The 12,046-nt window shown below is 45.1% G+C and overlaps 1 protein-coding gene across 3 annotated transcripts in view; it reads left to right on the plus strand.

Moving 5' to 3' along the window:
• RAD18 (RAD18 E3 ubiquitin protein ligase) overlaps positions 1-12,046 on the plus strand; it is a 119,357-nt gene that overhangs the window by 74,250 nt on the left and 33,061 nt on the right. For all 3 annotated transcript variants that reach the window (XM_014589148.2, XM_006152038.3, XM_027773268.1), the window contains one exon: positions 985-1,156. In XM_014589148.2, the coding sequence (XP_014444634.1) occupies positions 985-1,156 (172 nt within the window). The remainder of the gene's footprint in view (positions 1-984; positions 1,157-12,046) is intronic.

Raw genomic sequence — 12,046 nt, forward strand, 5'->3', positions numbered from 1 at the left:
GGGGGGATGGCCACACCACAATCTCTCCCCCATTCTCCTCTTGGGATCTTGGGCACGCACGCACATGCACCCAGCGTGAGTTTAAGCTACCGGGTCTGGGACTTGAACCGTGGTCGACTACGTGGGAAAATGCCAGGACCAGCTAGGCAGGAACACGTTTCCCTGAGTGGGGAAGGCTGTGGGTTAGAAATAGATGCAATATCCGACGCACAGAGACACACAAAGTATAAAGCGAGGATCGGGTGGGCACCGCTTCTCTGGTGGAGAAGTTGCGACCAGAACCAGCTTAAGGTTTATTCTTTCAAAGGGCAGAAAAGGGGGGAAGAGGGAAAATGGGATGCAAAAGGATTGGGGAAGAAGGACGTGAAACGCGAGGAGAATAACGGAGGAGAAATCGGAATGCAAAGACAGTCATTTTTGGATGTCAGTCATCTGAGGATATGAAAATGACCGGCACCATATAATTTCTCTGATCTTTGGGGGGACAATCTGATAAACACATGTGACATCCTGTAGCCCGATACAGTATCGGGGTATCGGCTATCAACAACAGCAGGAAGACAACCATTGACAACAGGCAGATACTGCTTTCGTGTGTAGATGCTTCTCATAGCCCTGCTAGAGCAGCTAAAGGAAGCGAGCAAGTTTTCGCATGTGTCTACAGGCCAGGCCGCATGTTTTAATCACAGGCTTTCAGATTGGCTGCTCTCCACAGAACAGCGACATAGCCATTATGCCATCTGCTGGTCTTGGAAATCTTGTTTTTAAATGAATGAATCTTAGGAAAAACCTGGGGTGGGCAGGATCACTAGATAGCACCATTGCAGGGTTGGTTCTTGTTCTCCGGTTGTCACTAGAGTCTTGGAATCAGTGTTAGGTGTGCTTCTGTTGTGCGAGGTACAAATAGCACTATTACAGACATGTAGATTTTAAGGAGCTCTTTCATTTTTCCTTTTCACTAAAAAATTTTTTATTCCTTTTTAGGACATGAAGACAACAAAATGAAGTTTTCAAATACAAACTTAGTAACAAACCACTCCCTTCAGTCAAAGCTGGACTCCCCAGAGCAGCTGGAGCCCGACCAGAGAGACGATTCTTCTAGTTCTACCGACATTCAAGAAGCTCTTTCTTCCTCAGAATCAGATTCCATGAACAGGTAAGAAACATGGAGTGGGTTATTTTAAATATTTCCTCTGCACAGGTAGATAGCTGGGCAGAAATATTTAGAAAATAACTTTGAGGTACAGTGCAATTCCTCGGTCTCCATGTGTTGGGCTGTCGGAAAAGTCGGGAGGTGTTCTTTTCTGTTTTGCTATGCAAGAATGTGTCACGACTTTCCCAGCGACCCAGTGCTTCGGTATCCTTTCACCGCCGTGCAGTCTTCACGGTGACAGCTAAGTGGGACGTGGGAGGTAGTGGGTGGCTGTACATTGGAGAGAGAGATGTTTCCAAAGCTGGAAACACACAACCTGAAAGTTTGTGATATCTTTGTTAAGACAGTGAGTGAAGGGGTTAAAGACTCTACTGGAAAATAGAGATCAGCAAAAAGATGAACTGAAGGAATAGAGAGGATGGAGAAGCTTTAAGACTTGGAGGTTTAACGATGCGTCATTTGAAAATATATTTTTACATTGCTGTGTTTTGGGGGCTGGCAGGTGCTTTGGCGTTTGGGGCACTGGATTCCTACGTGGCTGATCATGGTTCGAGTCCTGGATCTGGCAGATTGTTTTCTCACTTTGTCTCTCTCTCGCTCTGCCTCTCTTTGGTCAAATTTTAAAAAACTAATAATAATAATAAATGGAATTAAATAAATAATTCTTTAAAGAAAAAAAATATGTGTTTTGGGGCCAGCAGGGTGCATAGCAGTTCCATCACTGGGCTCCCACATGGCCAACTATGGTTCAAGTCCTGGACCTGGTGACTTGAAACTCACGCCGAGCATGTGTGCGTGCGTGCCCAAGATCTTGGTGGCGGGGGTGGGGGGTGGAGGAGAAGGGACTGTGACATGGCCATTTGTCCTAGCGGGATGATTTCTCACTTTCCCTCTCAGTGTCTGCTTTTCTCTCTCTCTGGCGAGAGCACGCATCCTAAGGCAAAAACCTCTTAGAAAAAAATGTGCTTTGGGACCAGCAGGTGGTGTCGTGGTTAAGGTGCTGGACACTCCCACATGGCCGACCGTGGTTCGAGTCCTGGACCTGGAGGCTTGCTTTCTCACTTTCTCTCTCTCTCTCTCATCTCTCTCTAATCATGTTAAAATAAATGAATGAATGAATAAATAATTAATTAAAAGGTTAATTAAAAAAGAGACGTTTTTTAAAAATGTGCTTTTATAAGGTGATATGGGGTTAACTCATATATGTACATATGCACACATTGTTTTATGTTCTGGTGTTTCATGTCATATTGCATCATGAATGTTAGTCACGTTTCTGCTTCATGTTTATTACTGTTATTTTTATTGGGCATAGTGTTCTCCGAGATTTCTGTACCTTAGTTTCCCGGGTCCTCCAGTTTCTGTAAGAGCTGCGTGTGTTCCCCGGTGTTCCTCCTAGGATCCTGATGCTGTAGGCAGCTCGTCCTTTTGCTTCTGTTGAGTTATTTCCTCATCTTTATCATCATTTGAACCCTGATAGGGCATAGTTGTTGCCTTCTGAATGAATCATATCCATTTCAAATGCCAGCTATCAGCAGCACCGGCTGCTAGTTATTTAATCTTTTGCATTAGCTCATTTAAAAGTGATTGATAGTGTTCTGGAATGATGGATTATCTAATCTGAGGCATCAAATACAGAAGAATATTTTTTTTTTCAGAGAGATTTTTGCTAAAGGGTATGTGCACTTACCAGAGAGGCAGAGAGAGACAGAGAGAAAGCAAGAAATAACCCCCAGAAGGGTTGGCCATGCAGCAATCCCTTCTCTTCCATTGTTTTCTCAGGAGCTTGGGCATGCGTGAACACATGCCCAGCATGAGTTTTAAGCCGCCAGGTCTGGGATTCAATTTGCAGCCGGCCCCTTAAGAGTCCAGCACCATAACCACCATGCCTGGCTCCAAGAAGAAATGCTGTTAGCCTTTAACGCCAGGAGGTTCCTGTGTGTACTGGGGTGAGGGGGAGAAGCGAGAGAGTGGGAGACCCTCCCAACAGGGCCTGGTTCCACTGCAATCCTCACTGCAATTATTTTTCATCCAGTTCTCTATTTCATCAGACTCTTGGGCATGCAAGCATACACCCGTGTGTTTTTCAAGATGCCAGGTTCGGACTTGAACCCTGGTCAGCCATGTAGGATCTCGCCAGGTTCGAACTTGAACTATGGTCAGCCATATAGGATCTGGCCTCTTCTGCATAGCACTTAGCCTCTGTGGTATAGGGTGGCCTCCTCTGCATAGCACTTAGCCTCTGTGGTATAGGGCCTGCCCTGAAGGTTTTTATAAGGGGAGCGTGTATACCTGAAGACCTTTTGCTTTCCTAGGATTCCTGGGAAACATTTTTTTTTGGAGAGAGATTTTTTTGCTATAGGGCACTAGTGCTCACCAGAGCGACAGGGAGGATGGACACAGTGCAATCCCTTCTCCTCCAGTCTCCTCTTGGGAGCCGCACGAACAGTTGCCCGACATGAATTTCAAGCCACCGGGTCCAGGACTTGAACCATGGTCGGCTGTGTGGGAGTCCAGCAACATAACCCTTATGCCATCTACTGGTTCTGGGAAACATTTTCAAATTACACAATCAAGTATTAGGAAGGGGAACTCTTCTTACCTGGTTCCAAAGGGTTTTAAGGTCAACAACATTATGTCTCTAGTTGACTGGGGGAAAAACACTCAGTCTAAGTTCTTATTATAAGTCAGATCATTCCTACAAGTCCAGTAGATAATATTTTTTTAAAGCACAAATCTTTAGTAATATAGGCTAAAAATGAGAGAAAAATCAGGGTTAGAGAGTTAATAGTTTTATTTATTTATTTTTAAATAGATTTTTGCTGTACTTGCTGGAGAGACCGACAGAAAGTGAAAAGTCACCCCTCCAGGGGGCATGGCCACTCCCTAATTCATTTTCCTCTTGGGATCTTGGGCGCACATGTCCCCAGGATATTTCAAGCCACTGGGTCCAGGACTTGACCATGTGGGGCCACGATGTCCCAGGAATTTTAAAAGCCACTGGGTCCAGGACTTGACCATGTGGGAATCCAGCAGTGTAACCATTACGCCATCTGCCGGTCCTGAGAGTAATAATTTTTAACCACAGTCACCAGGTTCTTGAATATTTTAGAATGCCAGAGTGAGTCAGGACATTCGTGAGGTCGGAGTGGGAGTGGATCGCAAATGCTGTGACCCAGTGGTCGATGGAGACTCATGGCCGAGAGCTGTGCGTTTATCTGGTGGTGGGAGGACGGGAAGCGGGCTGAGTCTGCTGCAGTCGTGGCCTCAGAGGGCCGCACTGGCGTCCCTGGGCTGAGAGAGGGTTGTTCTGTTGCTTTTGGCACACGAGGGCTGAGGAGCTGGGAGAGCAAACAGGAGACGGTTTGGATTTAGCAGAGCAGTTAAAGGGAACGTGGCCGAGGGGACAGGGAGTAAGTGCCGGTCGGTTTACTAAAGTGGGTCTGGTTTGTCGTAACCCCAAACTCCCTGAAAGCGTTGAGTGGCACTTTCACAGTTACTCACTGACCGAGATCTTGGGGGGTACCGATGACCATTCTTTTCTGTCCATCCTAATGCTTTCCTCTCGATAAGGGTCGTTTGGGGCTATTCTTGAAGTTTATTTACTCATTTCTACCATGAGCGAGAGAAAAAGACAGCACCCCCACCAGGTCTGGACACCCCAGTCTCTCCCCAGCCTTCCCCCAGCCTTGAGTCGTGGGAATATGTGTCCGGCCTACGGAGGGAGATCTCTGGCCTTGAACTGGGCACTCCCCTGTGTGAGACTGCCTTGCAGGATGTTGTGTCTCATCACGGCACCACTGTTTTACTCCAGGGGTTTCTTTTATAAAATATTTTGAGATGAAAATGTTATTAGCAACTTGGGGCCGGCAGGTGGCGCGGTGGTTAAGGGCTCTGGACTCCCACATGGCCAACCATGGTTTGAGTTCTAGAGGTGCCAGTTCGATCTCTCTCTCTCTCTTTCTCCCTCTCCCTCTTCCCCCCTCTCCCTCTTCCCCTCCCTTCCTCTCTCCCTCCCTCCCCCTCTCTGGTCAAATTAAAATATATAAATAAAGTTAAATAACATAATTTTAAGAAATGTCATTAACAACTCGAAATAAGCACAGTGCGGCCAGCCTGGCGTCCATCCCCTGCCCACATCGGCGTCTGCCTTTGCACCACGGCCCTCATCCATTTATGCGACGCTATTCTAGACGCTGCAGCTTAGCATGATCAAACCATTACAGGCATTACAAAAAAAAAGGAAACAAAAAAAACTGAGCTCTTGTGTCCTGTTTCACACTGTAATCAGTTACACACCTGTTTGTACACTCACACACACCCATGGCCCAGTAGAATTGTCTGCTCGTCACAGATTTTCACAGCTTTACTGAGATAGTGTAGACACCACACAACTTACCTATTTAAGTGTACAACTGAGTAGTTTTTGATATATTCAGAGTTGTACAGCCATCACCACAATTTAGAACATGTTCGCCCCCAAAAGAAACTCATTAGCAATCAGTCACTCCCCTGTTCCCCCCAGACCTGGGCAAGCACTAAGCTACTTTCTGTGTAGAGATTTGCCTATTCTGGACATGTCCTATAAAATTGAATAATACAACATAAGGTCTGTTGTGTCTGGCGTTTCTTTTTTAAAAGAATTATTTTATTTGACTATATTTATTTAGTTGTTTATTTTAATTTGGCCAGAGAGAGAAAGAGCGAGAAAGTGAGAAAACAAGCCTCCAGGTTTGGAACTCGAACCATGGTCAGCCATGTGGGAGTCCAGTGCCCTTAACCACTGCGCCACCTGCTGGCCTGAGTCTGCCTTGTTTCAATTAGCATAATGTTTGCAAACTTCAACCATGTTGTAGCATATATTTCAGTACTGTACTCCTTTCTGTGCCTGAATACAGGTCTATTTGTGTGTGTGTGTGTGTGTGTGTGTGTGTGTATTATATATATATATTTCATTCTTATATTAGTTGATGAACATTGGGGTGGTTTTTTAATTACAGTTTTTCTGAGAGGTTTTTGCTGTAGGGTGCTTGTGCTTACTGGAGAGACAGAAAGTGAGAAGTCACCCCCCCACACACCCACACCCAGGGTGGATGGCCATACTACAGTCCCTTCTCTATTCTCCTCTCGGGATTTTGGGCATGCATGCACACATGCCTGGTGTGAGTTTGAAGCAGCCAGATCTGGGACTTGAATCACAGTCAACCATGTGGGAGTCCAGTGCCTTAGTCACTATGCCACCTGCTGGCAACCAATTGCAGTTTTAAGAAGAAAAAAATCTTTGCCCTTGCTTACACACTTTGGCGCTTTAGCTTCAGCGATGGAGTATCAGGATTCACTTAGCTTTGCCTGGACAAAGTGGGACCTGTCTATTACTCCCGTCTCATGCATGAGGAGGAAGAGTTACCACACTGTAAATACTAGTATGCTCCTCTTTACCTTTTTATAAAATTCTCTTAAATACCTTTTCATGTGGCCTGTCGTTTTGCCAGCCGAAGATCTTTAGATTTAAAGAGTAAAGCCTATCCTCTGTATCCGACCTGGAAACGGAGGCTAACGGGCAAATGGGAAAGAAGTGAGCCTTGAGTCGTGGTAAGTGTTTGACACCAGGACAGAGCGCTTGGCCGCTGGTTCCGGAAGGGCTTGTCCGGGAATGTGTCCGTGGCGGGAGGCCCCCGGCGGTCGCAGGAGCAGGAAAAGTAGCGGGCTTTGAGTTGAGCGGCTTCAGGTCACGCTCTGTGGGGAGACGTGTGGATTCAGACTTTCGGGATCTTTCCGTAACATCTTTGAGAAGCCTGTAAAACAGCTCATGTCTTAGATCTGTTGGGATGATGAAACGGTACTGCGAATGTCTTTGATAGACAATTATTTTGATATATCGTAAAGAAACAAATCAATCAAGTATTGATTAAAAATGCTGTGCCCCATAGACTGGGACCCTCGGGAAACCCAGGTTCACTTCCTAGTCCAGTCTAAGGCCCAGCATGACGGAGTGAGCCATAGTCCCAGCCGGGAGGCTGAGGCAGGAGGATTGCACGTGGAGAGGCTGTCAAAAAATAAATAAGTAAAAAGGAAAAAATGGTTTTTTTTTTTTTTTTTTTTCAGTAATACTGGATAATTTAGAACTTAATGGGTGGACATTTCAGAAATGCTTTCACATCTCTTATTTTACTGATTTAAGTCATTCATTTCCTCAGGGCTGGTAGATGGCATGGTGGCTAAGGGTGCTGGACTCCCACTTGGGCGACCGTGGTTCGAGTTCCGGTCCTCGCGGCTTGCTCTCTCTGTCTGTCCTTTCCTGGTCAAAGTAAAAAAAAAAAGAAAATTAAATAATTCTTTAGAAAAAGACCTTCACTTTCTGTCTTTTACATTTCAGTGTCTGAGGTTGTAATGTTTTATAATCAGCAGTTGCGGTCCTGACGTGCTTGCAGGTGGACATGCCATGACTCTTCAGTCATCACACCGGGGTTGCATGTGGTGGTGACATGACATTAGTTGGCCATCGAATACGTCCTCAGTGAAAATAATAAAAGAGAGAAGTTACTGGGCGTGAAGAAAGGCAGAGAAATGGTGTAATTTGATGTTGTATTCATCACTGGATGAATGACTCTAATTCCTTATTGCCTAGGAAAACAATCTAGCGTTTTATAGGATCTAGGAAAGAAAAGCCCCCACAAGTAAATGAAGACACGTTACGTTTTGTTGATGAGCTGCGCGCAGAGGCTTGCCTGCTCGTTACAGGAGTGACAGAAGGCAGGAGAAATAGCCCAATCCCTGGGAATGGATGGGAGAAATCTCAGAGCAATAGCGGCATGGCTGACTCATGGGTTTCAGAGGCCCGTTGCTAAGACTGATCAGATGGCATTTTGTCTGGCATTTCTTACGGTTTTTGAATGGGAGCTGCTTATCTCTCAGTCAGGTGCAGCGTGAGGAGTCACAGAATATGAGCTCACTTTCCGGGTGGGTGTGAGTGCCTTAGATACAATTCCCGGAGCCACCCGTCAAGTACTTTGGGGACACTGTGCACTCCGGCCCCCGCGGTGGGTGGTGCAGGAGCGGAGATGGTGCGGAACACTCCGATGTAACAGACGCTGAGTCACGGCGGTGGAGAGTCTCAATACCGAGACCTTTTAGCGATAATGTAACCAATTTATGGCAGTTATTTTTCTCACATTTGTAAAACCATGGTATAGAATGAAAGCTTACGTCCAGTAGTTTAAAAGGACTTTCTAGGTATGTGTAAATGAAAAATTCTCAGTGAAAAGGAAGTCTGAAGGCGTAGTTAACATGACCTCAACCTTTTCTCTCCTAGTGGTGCATAGTGATGTTTCATCTTGCCGTCATGCTTGCTTAGACTTCTGAAATGCAGCATCTAAATACCATAGGCCTCTGGCTGAAAACATAATTTGGGGGGCCAGCAGGTGACATAGTGGTTAAGGTGCTGGACTCCCCTGTAGCCTGGACCCCAAATCTTAAAACTTACACTGGGTGCGTGTGCGTGTGTGCCCAAAATCCCAAGAGGAGAATGGAGAAGGGATTGCGGTGGGGCCTTCCCCTTGGCGGGTGATTTCTGTCTGTCTCTTTCTGTCTCTCTGGCAAGCACACGTGCCCTATAGTAAACATCCCTCAAAAGGATATAATAATCATTTTCATTATGTTGCTGGAAAAGCATGAAGGAGTTTATAATAGTGGTTGGTGGTAGCCTGGCCGAAGGCTGTCACAGTGTCATGACTCAGTGCTTGGTGCCAGGGTTAGTGACTCCAAAACCCACATGGTCAAGAGAAGGACCTAACTGATTAATAGCACAGAAATCAGGAGAAGAGTGCAAAGGGACAAGGACGAATCAAAGCCAAATGCCTTTGTAGAACCATGGCGTATCAGAGATTTGTGGTCTTCATTTGTCTCGTCTAACTTTTCTCTTCCATAATCAGACATCAGAGGGGAGTGGGACGGGACTGTAGTTAGTGACTCTGTTGAGATCTTCTCCAGCCCTAAAACTCGGGAAGCTCGTTATTTTTGTCAATTGTGAGAGATGGTAAATGACCTGGTGTTCTTACACTGTTCATTGCAGGCCATGCATTATGGAATTATATTTAGTCCTTATGTATGGAAGTGTTTCTTTTTATTTTTAAGATTATTTAATTTTATTTATTCATTCATTTTTTTATTTTAATTTGACCAGAGAGAGACACAGAGAGAGGGAAAGTGAGAAAGTAAGACACCAGGTCTGGGACTAGAACCCTGGTCAGTCATATGGAAGTGTCCAGCTCCTTAACCATCATGCCACCTGCTGCTCCCGTACATGGAAGTGTTTCTATCTTTATTCTTTTTCTATTTAATTGTATTTATTTTTCTTTCATGTACTATAAGGCACATGTACTCACTGGACAGAGGCAGGGAGAGGGAGAGATAGTAAAAGAGAGAGAGGGACCGGGAGAGTGAAAAAGCAAGCTGCCAGGTCCAAGATTTGAACCACTCTTGGCCATATGGGAGTCTAGCATCCCAACCACCATACCACCTCCCAGCCCCTATTCTTTGAATTCTTTACACAAAACTCCTTTTTTTCTTTTTATACTTTTTATACTAGTTTTGTTATTGTAAAGCCCTAACTTTTCAAAAGTACTTTTTTTTAAAAAAAGAAGTGTTTTATTTAGCTTTATTTCATTTAAATTGACCAGAGAGAGAGGGAGAGAGAGAGAAAGAAAGCTGCCAGGTCCAGGACTTGAACTGCGGTCGACCATATGGGAGTCCAGCACCCTTAACCTAACCATCATGCCACCTGCCAGCCCCAGTTTTCAAAAATACTTTTAAAATGGATGTCACTCCTGTTTATAGTGAAAAATAGTGTTAACACTTTCATTAATAATAGTCTTTTAAAAACAGGATATGGATGCAGAGGTGAACAATTTTTAAATGATCTTACTGTTTTGCCATTTTTAAATTACTATTCTTTGGGGACCAGCAGTTGGTGTAATGGCTGTGTTGCTGAACTCCCATGTAGTTGACTGCGGTTCGAGTCCCAGACCCAGTGGCTTAAAGTCATGCCAGGCACATGTATGTGCGTGCCCAAGATCCCGAGAGGAGAATGGAGAAGAAGGGATTGTGGTGTGGCCATCCCCTCGGGGGGGGAGGGTCTCGCTTTCTGTCTCTCTTTCTCTTTCTGGCAAGCGCATGCACACTAAAGGAAAAACCTCTCAAAAAAAAAAAAAATTACTGTTCTTTGTAAGAGAAAAGCCATGCTGTTTTTAGATCTCACATGAGTGCATAAGTAGTGCATTAATTTGGTGCATGCGCTCGCCAGAGAGACAGAAAGCGAGAAATCACCTCCCAGGGAGGATGGCCACGCCGCAATCCCTTCTCCTCCATTCTCCTCTCAGGATCTTGGGCACGCATACACACGCGCCCAGTGTGAGTTTTAAGCCACCAGGTCCGGGACTCGAGCTGCGGTCGACTACATGGGAGTCCAGCGACATAGCCATTACGCTAACTGCTGGTCCCAGTAGTGCATTAATTTTTAAGTCTTACAGTCATGCTGTAAGGCAGAATATAGATCTTATTATTATGTTGTTGAATAAAGATGGTGGTTTTCTATGTGTTAAAGGGGCATTCAAACTAAAATAATATGGCAGACTGAAATAATATGGCAGGCTGAAAAGAATATTTTTATTTTAAAAAATTAATTAACGTGGGAACCAGCAGTTAGCGTAATGGCTATGTTGCCAGACTCCCACGTAGTCGACCGTGGTTCGCATCCTGGACCCGGTGGCTTAAAACTCACACCGGGCGCGTGTGCGTGCGTGCCCAAGATCCTGAGAGGAGAATGGAGGAGAAGGGATTGCGGCGTGACCATCCCCCCTGGGGGGTGATTTCTCGCTTTCTGTCTCTATGTCTCTCTCTGTCTGGCGAGCGCACGCGCCCTATAGCGAAAAACCTCTAAAAAAAAATTAATGTGATGAAGTGATTGTTGTTAACTTGAGTTTTTAAAGAATTATTTTGTTATTTAACTATTTAATTTGAAAGGGAGAAACAGAGAGAGAAAAAGTGAGAAAGCAAGCTGCCAGGTCCAGGACTCAAACTGTGGTTGGACATGTGGGAGTCCAGTGTCCTTAACCACCACACCACCTGCTGGCCCCCTAACTTGATTCTTAGCTCTTACGTAAATACTTCTTTTAGAATTCAAATGATCAATGTTGTACTGATCTTCTCTTGCCAACCTACAAATATATGATAAATTAATAAGTTTTATATTTTGTGCAATTTCTCACTAGATCATTTCCAGGAGTTGAAATCACTTGCCCAGGTTTCTATAAATTAACTTATTGTCCTTTTTAATCAAGAAGAGAGAGCTTTTGTTCCCCAAGTTTTGGCAAGCAAAGGGCCCTGCATTTTTATCGAGGGTGAAATTAGAAGAAAAGTCTGCTGTTTATGAACCCAGAGAGGCAGCATTATCCTCATGCAGGGAGGAACAGTAGTCGTGCCTTGCCTTGGAAGAACTTTATTTAAAAAAAAAAAAACACGTGCTCTGGATCTAGGCAAAAGAGGCTAAGAGGAGACAGCGTGTTTCAGCCTAACTGTAGAAATGTGAATCGGATCTCTAGATAGGAATTGTGGCAGTATCGGATTTCCTGGTTTTGATCACTGCGTTGTGGCTAGGCGCATGGATGTGCTTTTTTTAGACATGCACAGCTGCGGGGGTGCAGGAGATTGGGTGCTGTGGCAGGATACCAGAATCGTAGGGGGAGCCCAGGGTTCAGATCCCGTGCTGTCCCGAACACGGGTGTCCCCAGGTGTGCCTGTGATCCTGGCTGCTCGCAGGCTTGTCACAGTGTGGCAAGACCTTGCCAGGGGGTCCCTGTCCTTCTGTCTCTATTATGAAAAAAAAAAAAAAAAAAA

Source organism: Tupaia chinensis, unplaced genomic scaffold, assembly GCF_000334495.1.
Source record: "Tupaia chinensis unplaced genomic scaffold, TupChi_1.0 Scaffold000333_1, whole genome shotgun sequence".
Classification (NCBI taxonomy): Eukaryota; Metazoa; Chordata; class Mammalia; order Scandentia; family Tupaiidae; genus Tupaia; species Tupaia belangeri.